This window comes from Drosophila pseudoobscura, chromosome X (assembly GCF_009870125.1).
Source record: "Drosophila pseudoobscura strain MV-25-SWS-2005 chromosome X, UCI_Dpse_MV25, whole genome shotgun sequence".
Lineage (NCBI taxonomy): Eukaryota > Metazoa > Arthropoda > Insecta > Diptera > Drosophilidae > Drosophila > Drosophila pseudoobscura.
This window is the reverse complement of record NC_046683.1, coordinates 65639243-65659353: the sequence shown is the minus strand read 5'-3', so window position 1 is coordinate 65659353 and position 20111 is coordinate 65639243. Positions and strand designations below refer to the sequence as shown.

The window sequence follows — 20111 nt, the reverse complement described above, 5'->3', positions numbered from 1 at the left end:
ATACAATATACGGTTATCAGAGTCGTCGCGTATTGTGTATCGTCTTACAATATGTATTCATGTATGTATCTTCTTCTCTGACATTTGCACCGGGCGAGCGGTGTGCCGTGCCTTATCTTTGTTCTGCTCTGTTCTGTTCTGTTCTGTTTTTTTATGTTATGTTCCGTCCTCTTCTGTTCTATACTCGCTTATTACCTATGCTTCAGTGTTAATTGTTTTTCTGCTTTATCATATGCCAATATTTATAGTATATATGGGTGTGTATATACTGGTGTATGTATATGCAGCTATGTGTGCTGCGCGCCCCGCAAAACTCAAAAGCCTTTCGAGGATCTATGGTGTTTGTTTGTTTGTGTGTAACTTAATAAATGGCAAAGGATTTGCTTTTATTTGAAAATTAAAAAAAAAAAAAGCATTTACAAACTATAATAGTTGTTGGCTCGCATAATCAGTTAATCAATTATCATAATTTACGGTTAATATATATATATACTATATATATATTTTTATAAACATTTAAATATTTATCAAAACATGTTTTTTCTTGTTGCTCAAAAGTCTTCTTCGCTGCCTTACATTTACATTACATTACGCGTACATTCCACATGCAAAAGTACGATCTCTTCTCCGTCAACTCTCGGTTTCCGTCTCCGTCTCCGTCGGCGTTTCCGTCTACGTCTCCGTCTGCGTTTCCGCTTCCGTTCTTATAGTACTAGTTCGTCAAATTATAGAAGTAAAGTACGTATTATTTTCAATAACCATTTTTGTTTGTTTTTTTTTTTGTGCAAAATATATGTATGTATATGTATGTGGGTTGTGTCTACACTAATTTGATTTGAAATTCAGTTGCGCTGCCACATTTTCATTTTCATTTTCATTTCCATCTTCATCTTCATTTCATCCTAATTTTTGTTTTTTTGTTTTTTGTGTCTTTGTGTTTTGTTTGTTTGGATGGATACAACAATTACATTACAAATGAGTAGGCAAAAAATTAGTTAATTTATAGTAGTTGTTGTTTTTGTTGTTGTTGGTTGTTTAGTGCTTAATACTTGATTGGTTTCGAGTCTTTTTGGGTTTTCGTTTACGTTTCCTTTTTGCCTTTGAAATGAAATCTCGCCTTTCTTGCCTTTCTTTACCATCCACACTTACAGCTCTCACTTGGGAAAATCATAATAACTACAGTAAAACCTTTTGCTTTGCGATCATTGTTATTTTTTTTTGGTCGCATCAATATCAATAAATATATATGTAACTGACACGTGTGTTTGTGTGGGTGTGTGTGTGTATTTTGCTTATACTAAGATTAAATTACGATTAAAGTTACAAAAAAAATGTCTTGCTGCCTTACATTTCCTCAGCTTTAGCTTTAATGCCGCCCACACTCGCGCGCTCTCTCTCTCTCTTTCTCTCTATATCTCTCTCACTCTCTGCTCAAAAAATAACTGATCTTTCGTCTCTGGCCCTGCTGTCTCCTCTGCTTTGGGTGTGGTGTGTGGATTGGAGTTAACGGTTAATCAAGCAGTCCAAATGAAAGCCTGCTCTGCTTGAGCGTCCGCAAGGGGAACAGCCTCCCATTTGTCTTTGGAGCAATTTGAATCCGATTGGCACTGGCCACGCAGCCCGAGCACCAAGGGACAGACAAATTGTGGGAACTTGGGTGGAGCTGTACTCTTTCTTTTTCTCTTGTAGTGTAGTATAGTGTGGTGTAGTGTAGTGTAGTTCATCGACTTGGCTTCTCTTCTTTAACTTTTTTTTTTTAGTAAAAACTGTTTCTGTTACCAACTATGTATATTGTTTTTGTGTGTGTTGCGAAATTCTTTACGTTTTTCTAGTTGCTTTAAAAAAATTGTTTATTTGTACTTTTGGCAATGATCTTTTTTTGTTTAACTTCCACTAACTCTTAGTATTTTCCTTTTGTTTCTACTCGCAAGAGAAACTCAAGCAACGTTTCATTAGCATTTGCTGTTTTATTATTAGTTTTAGTGTGTGTTTTGTTTTGTTTTACTTTGTTTTCCTTTAGTATTCGTTTTTTTTGTTCTGTAGTTTGTTTGTTTGTTTGTAGTGTGATTGTTTCGTTAAGTTTCGTTTCGTCTTCACTCCATTCTCCGTTCATTCTTTTAAACATAGAAAAAAAAAACTACTAATTTACTCGTAACATAAGTGGATGCCGGCTGTTGGCTGCTGGCTGCCGGCTGTTGTCGCCGGGCTTAAGAAACTAAAGTTGATAGATTTATTAAACTAGCTGCATGTTCTTGTGGTTGATTTTCTTCCAGTGTGTAGCTTGGGGTGTGTATGTGTGTGTGTGTTGGTGTGTGCTGTGGAATGGTGGACTGGCAGCGCCAACTCTCTTTCGCATTCTTTCTCCTGCTGCTGCTTACTCCTTACTCTCCCGATCTTCCTCTCCTCCTCCTCCTCTCCTCGTATGGCACACGAAATCAGACGCATATACAAAAATAATTTACTGGGTTTAGCTTTGAGAGAATTTTCAGTCATTGTGTGGGACTTAAGATTAGAGCGGCGGTGCTTGGGGCAGCAGTGGAACTGGAACTGGAACTAGAACCGCACCCGGTTCCCGCCGTTGCGGGGAGTGCTGCTCCTGAGGATGATTCTGATGCTGATGCTGTTGCTGTTGCTGATGCTGTTGCTGCTGATGTTCACCAGTAGAATGATCTGCCGAGCCGCTGATAGGCGGACAGGTTCAGGTCTGCTGCTGCTGCTGCTGCTGCGGCGGCGGCGGCTGCTGCTGCTGCTGCTGCCCCGCTCCTGGCGTGGGAGCCTGGCCACCCTGGCCATTCCCATTGCCATTGGCGCTGGCGCTGTTGTTGGCGCTGCCATTCGTGGACGAAGTCGGACTGCTATTGCCCTCCTGATAGGGCCCCGTAACCACACAAGGATGCATAGGAAACAGGGTCGTCCACGATGTTGTTGTTAGTGTTGGTGCGTGGAGGGCAACTTTCTCGTTTTTTGGCTGCTGTTCGTTCGACTGTGACTTCTTGGCGCTCGCGTCGGCGCTGCTCTTCTTCTTCTTGCTGCCGCTGGCTCCGTTCTTGAGCGGCTGTCCGTTCTCCTTCTTGATGGCGGAGGGCGGCACGGGGGCCAGATCGTCGTGGCCCAGCATCGCGTCGTCCAGGTCCAGGTCGTCGTCCTCGCCGGCGGCCTTCTTCAGCAGACGCTCGCGCTCCTCTTTGGCTTTGTTGTCGAGGTCCGTGTTGATCTTCTTCACCCGCATCTTCTCCTCCCACTCGTCGATGCCGTGCCGGGAGCGATTCAGGTTGCGGTGCTGGTAGAAGATCAGCGTCATCCGCGTCGGATGGTGGCGGTCTGGCCGCCGCACGGCCGTCGTCGCGTGCATCTCGTGCTTGGCGCACTCGATCAGGACGCTGCCGTGATTCAGCGCGATGGCCACGCCCCCCATTTGGGGATCCTGGAAGGCCTCGATGTTCTCATTGATCTCGGCCACCTCGCCGATGGGCTCGATCTTGCTCGAGTTGGTGCTGACTGGCGACGCCGTGGGTCCCGCGGGTCCCCCTCCGCTTCCACCCCCTCCCGTTCCACCCAGTCCGCCTCCTGCTCCCGAGCCCGCGCCATTGGCATCGCTGCCCGTCGAGTCGCCGGGCGGCGGCACCGACAACGGCGTGGCCACTGTCGGCTCCACCGAGGGCGTTCCCATCTGGCCGACAGCGCCCACAGCTCCGTTGAGATCCGGCAGAATGGTCTGCGGCGGCGTGGCCGCCAGCTGCTGCTGCTGCTGTTGCTGCTGCTGCTGCTGTTGGTGGTGCAGTGGTGTGGGCGCCGTGATCGAGGGCTTCTGCAGTCCTGCGATCGTCGGCGCAACGGCCCCGTGCGACGCTATCAGCGTTCCGCCTCCTCCGGCGGCGGGATTCGCCGCTCCGTAGCCGGACGCTGTCTGATGGTGGCCGTACACGTTCCAGTTGGGCGACGGCGGTGGCGGCGTGGGCGGCGGTGTCTGCTGCGGCGGGTACATGCCGTACGGCGAGTACGCCTGGTGGTGGTAGCCGTAGTTGTAGTTCATGTTCTGGTACGCATCGTAGGCGGAGTACGCCGAGTGCGGGGGCGGCGGCGGCGGCGGGTACATCTGGTAGTTGTTGGCGTACTGCGCCGTGTACTGGTAGTCGCTGGGCGGCGGCTTCGGCTTGACAAATCCTTCTTGCGGATGGTGCGGGTGGTGCGGGTGGTGTGGATGGTGGTGCGGCGGATGGTGGTTGGTGGCGGCGGCAGCGGCGGCGGCAACGGTGGTGAGTGGTGCGAGATTAGTCATGGGTTGCATGGCTGTCAAAGCGGTTAACTTACTCTCGGCCACTAGGCTGTGGTTCACCAGGGTCGTCGAGTCCGGGTTCTCCTCGCTGATCATGCGGCCCTTCAGCTCCACTCCCTCTACGCCTCCGACTCCTCCCACTCCCACGCCCACTCCGGGTGGCACACCTCCCACTCCTGTTACGGCGCTCTGCTGCTGCTGTTGCTGCTGCTGCTGCTGCTGTTGCTGCTGGTGCTGTTGCTGCTGCTGCTGCAGGCTGTCCGTACCCGGACCCGTGCCCGTGCCCGGCAGATGGGTCACCGCTGTCGGGGTCAGGTTGTTGTAGCTTGGCACATAGCCGTTCGTCGCATCGTGCTGCGAGGCCGTCGTGGTGGGCGTGATTGGGGGTGGCCCTGTGGCAGGCGCTCCTCCTCCTCCCGCTGCCAAAAGTGTGGACGCGGCCGTGGCCGAGGGCGGCGTCACCGTGTTGTGGTGCTGCGCCGTCAGTTGGGGCTGTGCCGTGGGCGTGTTCGGAGTGAGGGGCGGAACACCAGCTACTCCGGGGGGTCCTCCTCCCAATCCCGGAGGTCCGGCCTGGGCGCCCATGCCCATGGCGTGCGGCGCCGGCCAGTTGCCGTAGTAGTTGCGCGAATCGATGTAGGAGCCCGTCTGGTAGTCGTAGGAGTAGGGCGAGTCCAGGACGGTGCTCGAGATCTGGTTGGACTGCAGCTGGGCGTCCGTGAAGGTGTCGATCATGGTGGCCATGTTCATCAGGCTCGAGTTGGAGCTCATCAGCTGGCCGGGCTGCTGCTGCTGCCCGGCGCCGGCAGCGCCAGGCGGTGCACCCACCTGACTCACGCCCGCGCCGTTGCTGGCGTTCGGATTGGCGCCGTGCACGGGCGGAGTGCTGAAGGCACTGCCCGCCGGGCTGGGATTGTTCGTTACTGGGGTCTGGCAGCGGGGCGAGGGCGTCGATGGGGGCGCCGAGCCCGGCGTGGAAGCGCTGGAGTTGTTCGACTGATTGGACTTGGCTTTGGACTTGGACTTGGGGCCGCTTCCTCCGCCGTTGGCATTGCCGCCCGTGCCCGCTCCGTTCTCCTTCTTGATGTGCGCCCCGCCCAGGGCGGGCGGACTGCTCTGCTGGGACTGCGTCTGCGTCTGGCCTGCTCCGTTGCTGGAGCTGCTCTGGCTGTTGGCGTCCCCGGCGGCGTCTTGGTCCCCGTCCGGGGGAGCCGCCTCGTCGCCCTCTTTGCGCTTCTTTCCGTGGCGGCGGCAGGGGATCAGCGGCGTGGATCGGACGCGTACTTCGCAGGGGAATCTAGAGGGAGAGGCGCAGGGAGGAAGGTTGGAGATAGAAGGATAGATCTGTTAGCAGTGGTCGGGGGGCAGAAGGCGGAGCTGCTGCTCAAAACTCAACGCTACACTCACTTGTCCAGCATTTGCACCGCTCCGGTGCGGTGCTTGTCCCGCTGACCCTCGATGCTCTCGAACTCGTCCGTGCCGTCCATCGTGTAGAGGGGCAGGACGTGGAACTGTTCGTCGTCGGGCAGGCGGCTGTCCCGGTTGCCGGGCTTCAGCAGGGCCACATGGACTGTGCACCCGTCCTGCATATTATGCAGATCCCGATGCGAGTGGGCGCAGAAGTCGAGGCAGGCCGTTACGCCCGAGAAGGGCTTGCCGGGCTCCAGGCCGAGACGGCAGTCCGAGGCCTCTCCCTCGTACTTGGTTTGATTGTCGTAGGAACGCGGACAGACCTGCTTGAAGACGGGCGCCAGGAGCGTGGCTATCAGGTTCATGTGGTCCTCGATGGCCGCCTCCTCGCTCTTCACCGACAGCCGGAACTTGCGCACCGTCTTGGACCGCGCGTACTTGCAGCCATTGTAGTACATCGACCACGAGCACCCGAAGCTATACGACGCCCCCGATGTCTCCGGATCGAGTCCTGCGTTGGACGAAAGTAGAGAACCTATTAAATGAATGCCCAAACCCTGGAGCAAGGGGCCTCCTTACCTTGGCAGGCACAGGTGCGGTTCTCGTTGGTAGCACAGCGTCGCGTCGTGGGCAGGCCGTACTTGTTGAGCTTGGGGATCAGGTTCTTGTAGGCATTGTCTGCCTCCAGCCGCGGCATCCCGTCCCAGGCCACCATGCAGACCACAATGTAGGCGGCTATGCACCTGAGAGGAGGAGGAAACAACAGCAATGTGTCAGGGGGTGTCTGGGCACGGATGTGAGGAGGTGGCTTACCTATGACCCGGTCGCTTCTTGACCACCACCAGGATCTTCTCCTCGAGATCGGCCCTGCGTATGACCCACTTCGCCACGGGGCAGCCCTGCGAGGTCTTGCCCTCCTTCCCGGTGTAGACGATCTTCTCGATGCGCAACTGCCGGCCCGTGAGCTGACACCGATCCTCGAACTCACGCCGCAACTCCATCAAGGAGGAGGCCGTTCCTAGAGAAGAATAACCAACGGATTAGTTAAGGCTTAAGTCTCTTTTGCGCCCCGCCAAGGACTGTGTATATTGTTCTGGGGATTGGATTCTGGGGACCCACTACCGACTACCGACTAGAGAATGAATGCTGGAGACTGGACTCACCAAGGTGCGTGTAGTAGGTGCCCGGCTCGGGCGGATTCTTGTCGGACTGGAAGCACTCGCACTCGGGTATCTCCGTCTTGTTGCCCTTCTCCAGGCGATCCGTGGTGTCGAACAGGGGATTGATCTTCTCGTGCTTCACAATGATCTCGGGTATCTCGTCCGGCTTCTGCTTTCCCTTTGCCTTCCCGGCGCCGCCCTTCATCCCGTTGTGGGCGTCCACCAGCTCGTCCTCGTCGAGGAGTTCCTCTTTGGGCTGGATGCCCAGACCCAGGCAGGTGCCGTCCTTCAGATGCTCGGCCGTGGGCGGACGCGTTCCGCCTTGGCGACAGCACGAGAAGCCGTTGTTCAGCGGCTTGCCGTCGCCCAGATAGGTGTAGCCGCCTCCGCCGTGGCCGTGGCCGTGGCCCAGCATCCCCATGTCCTCCAGCTTCGGCTCCAGCATCCCGTGGTGACTGAGATGCGGTGGCGCCCCGTGCGTCAGGGCATAGCGATGCGGGGGAATGGGGTAGGCGTGGGCTGGTATGTCCTTCTCGTAGTTCGTGGGCAGCGGAATGATGCTGTTGGTGTCCGGCTTGCGGTCCAGCTCCAGCATGCTCTGCCCGTGCCCGTGTCCGTGGCCATGGTGTGGATTGTTTCCAGGTGGGGGCTTGCCCCTGCCACCGTACGTCGAGTGCTGGTAGCCGGGCACAAAGTTCTGCTGGAAGTTCTGCTGGAAGCTGGTCGCTCCGGCCCCATAGTACGCGGAATTGTGATGGTATCCGGCGTACTCCTGCTGCCCGTGCCCATGCCCATGCCCGTGTCCGTGGCCGTGCCCGTGTCCATGGCCATGTCCGTGCTGCTGCACCGGCTGTCCCTGGCCGTCGTTCTGGCAGAAGTCCGCGTACTGGATAAAGTTCTGGTAGTTGCGCTCGTAGCCCTCCATCTTGTTGGGCTGTCCGGGCGGACCACCTGGCGGCGGGGGCAGACCCGGCTCCGTCTTGATGTACTGGCCGTGGTACTCCTGGCCGGCGGCCGGATGCGGGTGCGGATAGTGGGCGCCCAGGCCCGGCTTCAGTCCACCTCCCGGATCCGTGGCATTCCTGTCTCTGTCAATCTCCGCTGCCGCCTCGGCGGCAGCTGCCGCTGCGGCCGCTGCCCGGCTCGCCTTGCTCCGACTCCGCGACTTCTTGGGCTGTGCGACAGGCGGAGGCGGCGGCGGGACCTGGGCCAGCGGCAGTGGCGCTGGATGGGCCACCGGCTGCTGCGGCGGCAGCTCCGCGTGGCTGATGGTCGTGTGCTGTCCTGGCTGGTGCTGCTGCAGCTGCAGCTGCAGCTGGGCATCCGCTCCCGGATAGCCGCCCCCGGCCACAGTCGGCTTCTTAAACGACTGGGCGTGGTGCGGCTTCCAGATGTGATCGCCACCACCTCCGATCGGCTCGGCAGCGCCCGGTCCCGCCGCCTGCTGCTGCTGCTGTTGTTGCTGTTGCTGCTGCTGCTGGTGGGATGGCACGTTGCTCGGTCCGTTGGCGCTCAGCGCCGCCTCGGGCCGGAGGTGGTGGCTATACGATAAAAAATGACCGGTCTGCTGGTGCTGCTGCTGCTGGCTCTGGCTCTGCGGCTGGGTGGCGGCTGCCGCTGAGACTGCGCCCTGCAGCTGGTGGTCGGGCGGCGGATCCTTGGGATCGCTCTTCCTCATGATCATCGACTTGATGCGTGTGTTCAGGTGCACCCGCTCTCCCTGGGGATAGCCTTCGCCTCCCAGCTGCTGTTGTTGCTGCTGCTGTTGCTGCTGCTGCCAGTTCCAGTCCTGCATGGGCGGCGAGGAGAGGTGTCCCTGCTGCTGCTGCTGCTGTTGGGGCGCCACGTACGGCTGCAGTCCGTTGCCGGTGGGCGACTGGGAGACCAGGCGGGGCTGTTGCTGCTGCTGCTGCTGGATGAGGCTGGTCCGCGTCGGACTTTGGGGCACTGCCAGGGGCTGGCCTTGATTGGGGAGTGGTTGCATGGGCGACGAGGCGGGCTGGGCCACTGTGGCCGGGGGGGCGGGCGTGCTGGTGCCCCCGACGCCCGCTGCCGTCGCTTGCTGTGATTGTTGTTGCTGTTGCTGTTGTTGTTGCTGCTGCTGCTGCTGTTGTTGCTGCTGCTGCTGCTGGGGACCGCTGTAGTCGCCTGAATACCCGTTACAGTTGAGTGAGCGCGGCGGCACGCTGCTCACCCGCGGATATCCAGGCGTGTCGTTTCCCGACATCGTCTTGTTCAGATCGGCGCCCAGGTGCTGCTGCTGCTGCTGCTGGGACTGCTGTTGCGTCTGCTGCTGCTGCTGCAGGCCACCCACTCCGCCCACCGAGGACGAGGGCGGGGCCGGGGCCGTGGACACCTGTCCGGCGTAGCTGACGCTGCCCGGCGCGAACCCGGCGACGCTCTGGAGCCCCACCTGGTTGATGGCCGAGGGGGCCGTGGAGAGCTGCTGGCTCTGGAAGTCGTACCGCTGGACAGGGGCGGCGTACGGCGACCGGCCGTAGTTCGGATCGAAGCCCAGGCCCGTCTGCACGTACCCGTTCGAGGGGTAGGCGTACGACTGCGTCTGGAAGTCCAGCGAGTTGAGCGATGTGATGGCCGGGCTGTTCTGTGGTATCTGCTGTATGAACTGGTTCTGCCAGCCCTGCGACGGATCCGCCTGCCATGTGGGATAGAAGGCCATGGGTGCCTGCAGAGCCACGAAAAAAAAGGGAAAGGGATTAGAATTATTCTTTTCATTATCCAAATATATCATAGTTTACTACAGCTCCTCTCTCTCTCTCTATCCATTCGCTTTTCCATTCATAAATATGCAAACATTTTCGCTGCCACGAACCGCAGAGCGGGGAGGGGGGGCGGTTGGGCGTGCTGCCTCAATTGGCTTTTATAAATCATATTTTGTTTGCCCTAATTAGCCGAATTATGGGGGGGGACCCCAATGGCCACATTCTCATTCCGCCCTGAATAACATTGTTTTGTTTTATTGTTGCTCCCCCCGCAGTTTGTTGTTAATTACGCGCCTTAAATAATGCTCCTTTTTTTGTTGCTGTTCCGAAAACACAGGAAACCAGCGCCCCCCCCATCCCCCGCCTGCCTCCCCTGCACGGAAGGAAATAAAATGAAATCCACAGCAAGTCCCAGACTGAGAGACGGAGGCCCCCCAATCTCGCAATCCCGAAATCCCGCAATCCCCAACCCGTTTTCATTTGCATTTTTACGACGGCACTGAAAAAGTTATGAAAGTGAAAGCCCCAACAGGCAGGGGGGGGGGGGGGTGGCGGAGGGCGGAGAGAGGCAACAATAAAATGCCAAAATAAAATGCAACAATTAAAATACAAACAAAATTGTTAATAGTTCAACTGCTTCGAGTCCCCCTGCCCCAACCCCCCGCCCCCTCCTGGAAATATATTTATCTGAAAATACAACTGGAAATTTGTCTGTATTTTTGTGGGGCTTTATTTTGCAAAAGCATTTAGCAATCATTGATAAAAATCGACAAAAATCTTTATGAATGAATGCACGAATCTCTGCCTGTCTCTCCCTCTCGCTCGCTCGCTCTCTCGCTCTGTCCCTGTCTGTCCCCCCCTCTCCACCTCTCTCTGTCTGTAGTATACATAGTATCTATAGATATTTGTTGGTGTGTTGGTTTGTGTGTGTGTGTGTGTGTGCGTGTCTGGTGTCTGGTTCTGGGCGTTTTTTGTGTGTTTGCACAGCTGCAGCTGTGTGACGTGACGTATACGCAATGTTGTCCACACGAAACCGATGCGCTGCCAGGGCCAGGGGCAGGCACAGGCAGAGGCACAGGCACAGGCAGAGGCAGAGGCGAGAGAATTTATGGGTTTGTATTTTGTATTTTGTATTTTGTTGGGTGGTTGCAAACGGAAAACGAAATGAAATCAAATGAAATGGACAGAACAGAACAGAACAGAGCCGAACAGAGCAGAAATGGAACTGATTGACTAGCAACAGCACATGATGGCCCGAAGGTCAATGTTCAAAGGTCGCTGCAGCTGCTGTTGCTGCTGTTTTTAATTGCTAAATGAAAGGGAAATCGCAATGGAAATGGAATTGGAGCTGGAGCTGGAGCTGCAGTTTGGGGGCTTGTGGGATGTACTCACCATTGGCTGTTGCGGTTGATCCTTCATGGTTTGAATTTGTGCGGTTATCTGATGCTGCTGCTGTGGCAAATGTTGCTGCTGCTGCGACTGATGCTGCTGCTGCTGCTGTGCGTGTTGCTGTTGCAAGTGTTGCTGCTGCTGCTGCTGCTGGAAGTGCTGCTGCTGCTGCTGCGGATATTGCTGCTGCTGCTGTTGCTGTTGCGACAAAAGTTGCTGCTGTGTCAACAGTTGCTGGTGCTGCTGCTGGTATTGCTGCTGCTGTTGCGATTGGTGCTGCTGCTGCAAGCTACCTCCTCCGACACCTCCGGTGGCTGCAACTGTTGCTGTTGTGGTATTTGGCGATTGCTGCGGCAACAGTGTTGCTGCCGGCGATGGACTTAGACGGGGCGATGTGGCTGATGCAGCGGCTGCACTCAGTTTGTTTGCTTTGGTGGAGGTTTTGCGGGCGCGTGACTGCTGAAAGTAATCAAATAACAAAAACAAAGTCTCCGATTAGTCGATGCCACAAGCTGCAACCATTATGCACCATATACATATCTCCTATTCTATGCCCATATCTGCCACAAGCTCGCTTCTGCTGTTCGTTCTATCGAGGCGGCAGACTTGCAATTAGTTTAAAATATATTTTTAATTAAGGAAATATTTGCTGCTGGCGCAAATATTTTAATTGCCTGCCCGCTGCACCCCTCCTCCCCCCTCCTCCTTCTGCTTCTTCGTGCAGGAGAGACCCCATCCGATCGCATAAATTATGCTCGCTTCGTTCACATAATTTCAACTTGTTTTTTCGGTCTGCACGTGTACAACATGGCAACATGTACAATTTATGTGCCCCACGATTTATGTGCAATTTATTTGTGCAACAGCAACAACAACTGCAAAATGTTGCAAAAATTCATAGCTGCATCAACAGCTGCGGCTGCCGCTGCTGCAGCTCGGAACTGAACTGAAATATGTTGCACTCCCCATTAAAGGCTTTCAAAATTTATGTTCATAAAAGAGTGGCCCCTTCGTCGTCGTTGCTTTGTTTTTCCGTTTTTTGTTTTGTTTCTGTTTTGGGCTCGGGTTCGGGGGGATAGGGAAATCCTAAGGATGCATTCTCTTGTGGAAAAGTGTAAAAATAGTTGCCACACTGCTCGGGGTAGGGGCAGGGGCAGGGGCAGGTCAATCGATAGCGACACATGGCCACCAGCACATCCGAGTGCCGGGTATGTGAGGCGCCATGTGGATGGAATGCTTAAAAGTTTTCTTGCTAAAATGCACATGGGGGTGGGGGATGGGGGGCTTGGAGGGGGTGAAGCCTTAAAAGTTGGAAAACCTTTTTGCCTTGAGCTAGTTTCCCTCTGGTTTTGACATCAAATGTGGTGGAAATGTTGTGGCAAAAATAATGCAGATTTATTCATAATAGTTTATATTTTTAGATACATTCAATGGCAGGCCCGAAGCCCCCTCTCTGGCTGTAGCCATGACACGGTTGCACAATGAAAAAGTACCGAAACAGGCAGACAGTGTGACCAGCTGTTGGCACTAGCCGATAGCATGCTATCGCTTGATTTGATCGATAACAAAGGGACAAACGATAGCAGCAGCCGGAGAGAGCTCGAGCTCTTGCATAAATAAACATTCTTGAAGCAACAAATTCAACAAAACCCCAACGAACCAATCTTGTGCACAAATATTCTCGAATATTCTCGAATTTCTCGAATATTCCCTCTGAATATTTTGTTGGCTAATTACAAAAGGCACAAATCAAAAGTTTACCAAAAAGGCAAACCAACAACAACCGGCTGAAACAATAGACGGCCTGGTCTGGCCAATTAAAGTGGCTTAGATTCGGGGACGGGGGAGCATTGGGGTTTTGTGTAGACATAAATACAATTTGCATACACGGACGGACGGACGGACGGACGGCGGACACAACAGAATGGCAGTCAAAGCAAATCGTTTGTGCAAATTGGCTGCAATAGAATGATTTATATTTTACACATGTGTAAAATAATATTTGCCACCTTGACAGGCCCACTGTGAGTGTGTGTGTGTGTCGCCATATCCAGCATAATGCAATGCAAATAGATTCCACAGAGCTCGAGCTAGAGATGGCAGCAGATACGGCCAACTATCAGTGTGCTCAGGGTACAGTCCCGCACAGAATATCGAAGGTATAGCATCCTGGTATTCGATTTCTAGCTAGACCTCTTCCAGGAATACCATTTGTAGACCGATGATTACATTCTGAGGTTTGTACATATAGCATTCCCTATGGAATCCTTTGTTTTTTAGTATCCGTTATTGTTTCCCTTTCTATTCTGTGCTATTCTGTGCTATTCCGTGCTATTCTGTGCTATTTTCGTGCTTTTCTCGTGCCTGAAGTGGAGTTTTTTGCACCATCTCTAGATGGACTTCAAGTGCTTGGCTCCCACCGCTCTCTTTTTGTCCCAGGCCCCCCACCCTCCTACTTATCGGTGGGGAGCAGGTGCGACGAAGCAACCAAATATCTTGAGCACACAGAGTTGCGCCTGCCAGAGTGGAGGGGGAGGTCTCTCTCTCTCTCTCCCTCTCTCCAGCTCCTTCTTTCCTTTGCTTTCTAAAAATATTTGCATTGCAAACATCGAGATGTAGGAGGAGGAGGAGGCGCTGGAGGCGGAGGTGGAGGTGGAGAAGTGGCGGAAGCGCAGGTGCAAAAATGAAAATAAATTTGCACGCAATTTGAAATTGAAAATTGCCAATTATTTCTGCTTACATTTCCCTTTCTTGTTCTCCTTTTCTCCCTCGCTCTGTCCCCCCTGTCTCCCTGCCTCCCTGTGGCTTGTTTTTGAGCAAACAAGCGATAGATAAACATCTCTATACATATATGCATATACAATGTATGTGCCTCTCTCTCTCTGGAGGTATTAATTAAAGTTTTGCAAACATTGGGCAATACATTTGTATATTTGTATTTGCTCAGGCATTGACAGGCGCAAACACAAATGGAAAAACAAATGAAAAATCGTAAAAAGCGAGAAACAAGAGAATAAATACAGATACAAATATACATACATATGTACCTGCATACAGAAATGTTTTTCTAGTTTCTCCAGTTCTTTAAGTGCATTTTCCTTCAACCGCCACCCGCCACCCGCCACCCCCATCACCCCACACCCCACCCACAACCCACAACACTAGACATCCATGTATTTACCGAGTTCATAAAAGTTAATTAAATTTTTATGATACTATTTTGTATTTGTTTCTTGGTAAAATAAATAAAGAACCCACGAGAGAAATATGGCCTCGGGCGATAGGAGAGGAGATAGTGAGAGATTAGTGGCACTGCAGCTGATGGAGCAGAAAGAAGAACACAAAGAGGAATGGCTTGCCAGAGAGTCGATACTCGAAGCCTTTGATACCCTTGCCGGGCAGGGCAGAGCAGGGCAGGGCCATGGGCGGGTGTTTTGGGATTGCTATTAGGCTGGAATCAGTATCGTTTGAGCTCTTCTTCTTCTGCTCTACAAACATCTTTTCACAATCGTAATACCCTCCCTCACCCTCTCTCTCTATCGGCAAGGGTATATGCAGAAACAACAACGCGAGCGAGAGCGAGAGCGAGAGCCACGGGGCAATGAATGATGGCCCTGGGGGAGCCATGTTCCTGAGAGAAGAGCCCCCGCTCCGCTCTGGTCCGCTCCTTGCCTTGCCGCCTCCCCCTCCCCCTCCTCCGCCGTTCGCACAAAGTGTTGAAGAGAAAATTGCGCGCTGAGTAAACAGCAATTAGGTGCGTCTCTGTGTGCGTTTATCTTCGCTGCTGCTCGCGTGTGTGCACGCGTATGCGCGTGTCCATGTGTGCGTTACATTGCCTTGATAAGCAGCAGCAGCAAACGGCACGAAACGGCACGAAACGAAACGAAACGACACGAAAAACGAACAAAAACGAAAAGAAAACGTAGCGAAATAAGGTTAAGTAAAGGTAAAAACCTTGCTACAACATTGTATAGGCACTACGATGGTGTAGGTGGAGGTGTGGGGTCGGATCTTTAAGATACTAGAAATGTGAAATGTGAGGTTAGGCTCTGCCAAACATTGATCTCTGGGGAAGTCAGCTCATATATAATACTAATTCCAGTGGGGGTACAGTCCCACCCCCAACCAACTATCTTCCACACATTGATAAGAGGCCGGCCATATAACACCTCTCTCCCTCGCTCAGTGTTTCCCTCTCCCTCTCCCTCGCCAGTGCTCATAAATTACACACATAACAGGGTCTACTCCAACACTCGTATAATATAAATTATTTACATGTCCCCAAAGTCAAAGTCTGCTGATAAGGTCGAACAGAGGGTGCGAGAGGGACAGAGGGAGGGCATTAAAGCAAATCAAAGGCAAACGAAAAGAAAACACGGCGATTGTAAAACACAAAATGCAGCGGGCGAATGTAAATACAATTGTAAATAAATCAAATATTAGCTATCGTTTATTTCTTTACTGCGCCGGAGAGCTCTGTTTTATTTGCTCTAAAAACGTTATCAGAACTTTGTTTGTTCAACGGCAGGCCCGATTGGAAAATGTTGTAAAGATGTTCTTCAGCCAGAGCCATGGAGTCTCGATGAGCTTCGTTGGGTCGATCGGTAGGTCCAGGAAAACCCAGTCAAGGCAGAACTTAGTCTTGGCTTTCGTTTTGGATACGCTCCTGCGTGAACCTTCGGATTCGGATTTGCCCCTTGCTCAAAGTAATCGTTTGCAATTAAAGCAAATCTTTATCGGTAACGTTTCTGCATTTTCAGCAGAATATTTCATTGGGTCCCCCACACTGGTCCACACCCCACTTTTTCAGCATGTACCATTTGCTTTAACGGTAAATGCAATTCCTATGATTGCCTCCAGACATCCCCTCTCCCGCTCTCTCTCTCTGTCTCTCGCTCAGGACTGTGGAAAACACCTTTGGGGGCTGCTCAAATATTTAACTTGTATTTCGTATTCATGCTAATTTTGCATTTTCCACAATTTTCTCGCCCACCCCCCTCCCTCCCCTGCCCCACCGTCGTTTTTCCTGTTTCACTCTTGTGTGCTCTCGCTCTCCATCCCTTTCGAACGCCCTGTGTGCGCTCCTTTATTCCATTCCATTATCCTGCAGCACATTTTGCCTGGCTCTTGAGTTTCTTGCGGGCTTTCTCTGTCTGTCTGTCTGGCTGGCTGGCTATCTTCTGCCCCTACCACCCACCCACCCACACCCACCCACTCGCACACGTAATTGCAACTGCTCGTGTCGATGTGTGTGTGTGTGTGTGTGTGCCTGCATGTAATTGTACGTGTCGAGTGTGCGCCGTTGTGCAGGCTACAGTTTTTTTTTTGCCTTTTTTGCACTCCTTCCAGAATACACTTATTAATGAGAGTATTATGGCTTAACGGTATATAAGATCGGTTCACTTTAGAGCATAGCCCGCCATAGGAACTATCGGTTGAAAAGCTTTCCTTTATTCCAAAGAAATCGAACGATATTTATGACCCAAGCGAGGGCCATTGCTCATCAATGTTGCAAGGGTATCTAGTGCTTCGCCGTTCCGAAGCTTCCCTTCTTTCCTCTTTTTTTTTTTTTGGAACCTCTCCACTTCTGCCTGCCTGCCTGCCTGACTGCCTGACTGCCTTGTTAGCATGTGTCGAGGGTCTGTCTGTCCCGCTTTTGCTCCAGCTCCTCCATATTCCAACCCCCCCACTGCCACTGCCACTCTCTCTCTCTCTGTCTCTCACACTCTGCATGTGTGTGTGTGTGTGTGTTTTATTCAATTTAGCATTCAATTAGGCTGCAATTGTTCGTCCGTTGGCACTGCTCCTGTTCCTGCTCCGGCACTTGCATTCCTAAACAGTCTCGTCCTCGTCCTCGTCCCGTCTCGAATCTGCTGCTGGCTTTTGCCGGGGGCTGCTCTGGCTTTCAGGCAGAAACTACAACCGAAATAATCAACGCTTGAAATTTTCAACCAAGAAATGCTGAAGCTAACTCAATTTTCGCCTCATGCTCCCCGCTCCTGCCCCCCCGCTCCTGCCACCGCTCCTGCTCTGCCTGTCATTTGCCATGGTTAAAGCATCAATGCGTCCTGCCATCCAACCGTCAGTTCATCAGTTGCTCATTCATTTCCCGTTCATTATTTTGATTGAATATTTGCGATAAATTAAATTGGAAAGAGGCAGAGCGGCAGCAACAGCAGTGGCAGTGGCAGTGGCACTGGAAATATTTACTGATTGCCTGACTGTCAGGCCGAGAGAGAGAGAGAGAGAGAGAGTGGGAGGAGAGGCAGAGCACAGTAAAGAGGAACCCGCAAAGAGAGCGGAAGAGCGTGAGTAAATTATAATGCAATGCCGGGCACCGGTAATCAATAGAGCAAATATTTGCAAATCAGCCCCGAAAAAAATCAGAGGCAGAGGCAGGGGCAGAGGCGGAGGCAGAGAACAGAGAGTGCACCAGATATCTGAGGGGACATCCTGAAAAGTCATTTTCGAAATTGATGCTGGGTGTTATATAATGCATTTGCTGGGGCCCCGCCCCCGCCCCCGCTCCCTCGTCCGCCTGACAGCAGATGAAAACTTGTTTTGGGAAGCTCTCTCTCTCTCGCTCTCTCTAGCAGTCCCTCTCTTCTTTCTGCTTTCTGCTTACTTTTCTGCTCTTTTTATACCCTTGCGGGGTGGGGCATTGCCGAATGGCCAGGGCGGGCAGGAGGGTTTTCTGAATGTAGCCTCCATAACAGATTCAAATCCCACTTCGAGCTCCCGACTTATCAAAGCGGAGACCGAATGATCTTGAAGAGTATCTAAGACTTCGTTCCCCGAAGTCGGTCTTCCTTTCTCGTTTTTGCAACGTCAGCTTTTGTGCTGCTTTGTTGCCTCAGCTGTTGTTGTTGTTTCTGTTGTTGCTGTTGGTTTTGTTTTAATTATTGCCAGGCATGCCATTAATTTTGGCATGTCGAGTCGTTAACGAATTCCTTGGCAATTCTTCTTTCGCTCCCCCCCGCTCTCCTCTCTGCGCGTTTCCTTCTTCTGTTTTTTTTGGCACGCCATGGCATGCTTTATTATGTTCCCCCTGCCCCTACCCCGCTCTCTCTCTCTCTCTCACTCTATCGCTCTCTCGGTCTCTGTTTTCATCATTCCATCTCCTCCTCTGTTCCCGATTCTATTGTTCTGCTTAAAGCTTTATTTTCCGGCTCATTCTCTCTTCGGCTTTAATCTGCTTTTAAGCTGGCAACATTGCTAATTGAGCAAATAAATAACTATTTATGCCATGGCTCTCTCTCTGCCTCTCCCTCTTCCCCGCCCACATGATCGAACAGAAATGCATCCATCCGCGAGAGTCCTGTCCTCCCCGAGCAGCGGCAGCGGCGGTGGCGGCGGCGGCGGCACGTCGTGACAACAGTTAATTACAAAGTTGGCAGCGCGGAAACTGCCAACTGAACACGAACACAAAGCCAGAGAGGCCCCCAAAAAGCAGGCGATGCCATGCGGGGATAACATGCAACACGGCCCCAGCAGAGCCCCAGCAGAGCCGAGCAGAGCAGAGAGTGGCTGCTCCGGAGGAACGGAGAACACTGCAATAGCAATAGCAGCAGAGCAACAGAAAAGCAACGTCACAGGCAGTTAGACAGACATCGTACATGGCCCGGGAATGGGCACACACTCTCAAAACAAGTGACTGGATCACATTGTACAATAGAAAGTTGGTTTTGCAGATCTGGAATTGGGCACAGGGGCACACGGGCACAGGGGGACTCTACTTGAAGTCTCCGTGTGTGACACTAGTGTGAGAAATTTGTCATGATCCCAGTCGAAATTTCAATTCAAGTGGAATTGGAAAGGATGAAAGCTTCCCAACCTTTCATACGCTCTCTTTTACTCCCTTTTCTCTGCGTTCTAAGCTTTGGCTCTCTGGCTGGCTGGCTGTCTGCCTGTCCCTCTCTCTGTCTCACTCTGATGTGCGTGCATTGATTATTATTGCTCTTCCGAGGGCAGCTTCCACACAATAAAAGCTTCTAATTGCACAACAAAGCCCCTCAAGATCAGTGCAAGGCAAATTATGTTTATGGCACTTATGGCACTGCTGCATCTGACTTGATTAAGCCTCTAAGCACTTTGCATTTGAAATGCATTCCGAAAATTCGTAATTTGCGGTCGATTTTGGGGGCTGGGAAGAAGCTTGCAAATGCTCATAATATTAGGTCATTAATTTCGGCAGAAACTAGTAAAATATTCAAATTTACGAGTGTATTGTATATTGTATTGCTGTTGCTGTTGGCTGGCTGTTGGTTTAATTACTTGGCCAACAAAAGTGGTCGAAACTGAAGAGAGGCGTGGCAGCAGCAGCTGCAAAGTATAAACAATTATGCTAAAATGCAATATTTACGGGCCTCCTCGACTGTTATGCTAATCACGTTGTGTATGCATGTGTTTGTGTGCTGTAATTGTGTGCGTGTGTGCGTGTGCCTGTTCCTGTGCTGGCAGCAGAGAATGAGAAATCTGTCTCTGTGTGTGTCTGCATTGTGGATTGTATTTGCATACAAATTGCAATGTAGATGAAGAAGCAGCAGCAGAAGCAGCAAAAACCACAGCTACAGCAGCAGCGGCAGCGGCAGCAGCAGCAGCAGCGAGAGGAAAGGCGAAATTTCGGGGGTCGCAGCTGTGATACCCTTGCATTATATCATTATTTCTATGGCATCGTATGGTCATTTATTTCGCTTGGTTTGCGGTACATGCTGCTTTGAGTTCCTTCTCTGCCTGCCAATAATTTCCTCAAAATAATAATACCCTCTGCGCAATGGGTATGTATGAAAACAACAGCTACAGCAGATGGGTGCAGATGGGGAGTGAGAGGCAGCAACCAACAATGTCTCGCATAATTACAAAACTCCAACAGCAACACCAACAGCAACAGCAACACCCAACAAACACTAAGAATTTGCATGAATATGGTTATTTCTTTATGAATATAATTCTTGGGATATTGGGAGCTCCTCAGCTCCTCAGCTCTTCTGCTTCCCACTCCCACCCCAACTCCCCCGGGGGCCTGGCTGCTCTCCTTTCTTTTTTTTCATAATTGAGTAATTGCCATTACAGCACCACGAGTCGAGTACGAGTACGAGTACGAGTACGAGCATGTGCCCCTCCATTAAGTCAGAGAACAGAAATTGACTCAAG

General features: G+C 52.0%; 1 protein-coding gene across 1 annotated transcript in view; it reads right to left on the bottom strand.

The window, feature by feature from the left end:
* Nucleotides 1-159: 159 nt before the first annotated feature.
* Nucleotides 160-20111, bottom strand: part of Tet (Ten-Eleven Translocation (TET) family protein) — a 101957-nt gene continuing 82005 nt past the window's right edge. Inside the window, 9 exon segments of the mRNA XM_033384203.1 lie at nt 160-4164; nt 4312-5573; nt 5684-6197; nt 6266-6429; nt 6500-6704; nt 6850-8908; nt 8911-8980; nt 8982-9532; nt 10962-11417. Coding sequence (XP_033240094.1) covers nt 2699-4164; nt 4312-5573; nt 5684-6197; nt 6266-6429; nt 6500-6704; nt 6850-8908; nt 8911-8980; nt 8982-9532; nt 10962-11417 — 6747 coding nt within the window. The 3' untranslated portion in view covers nt 160-2698.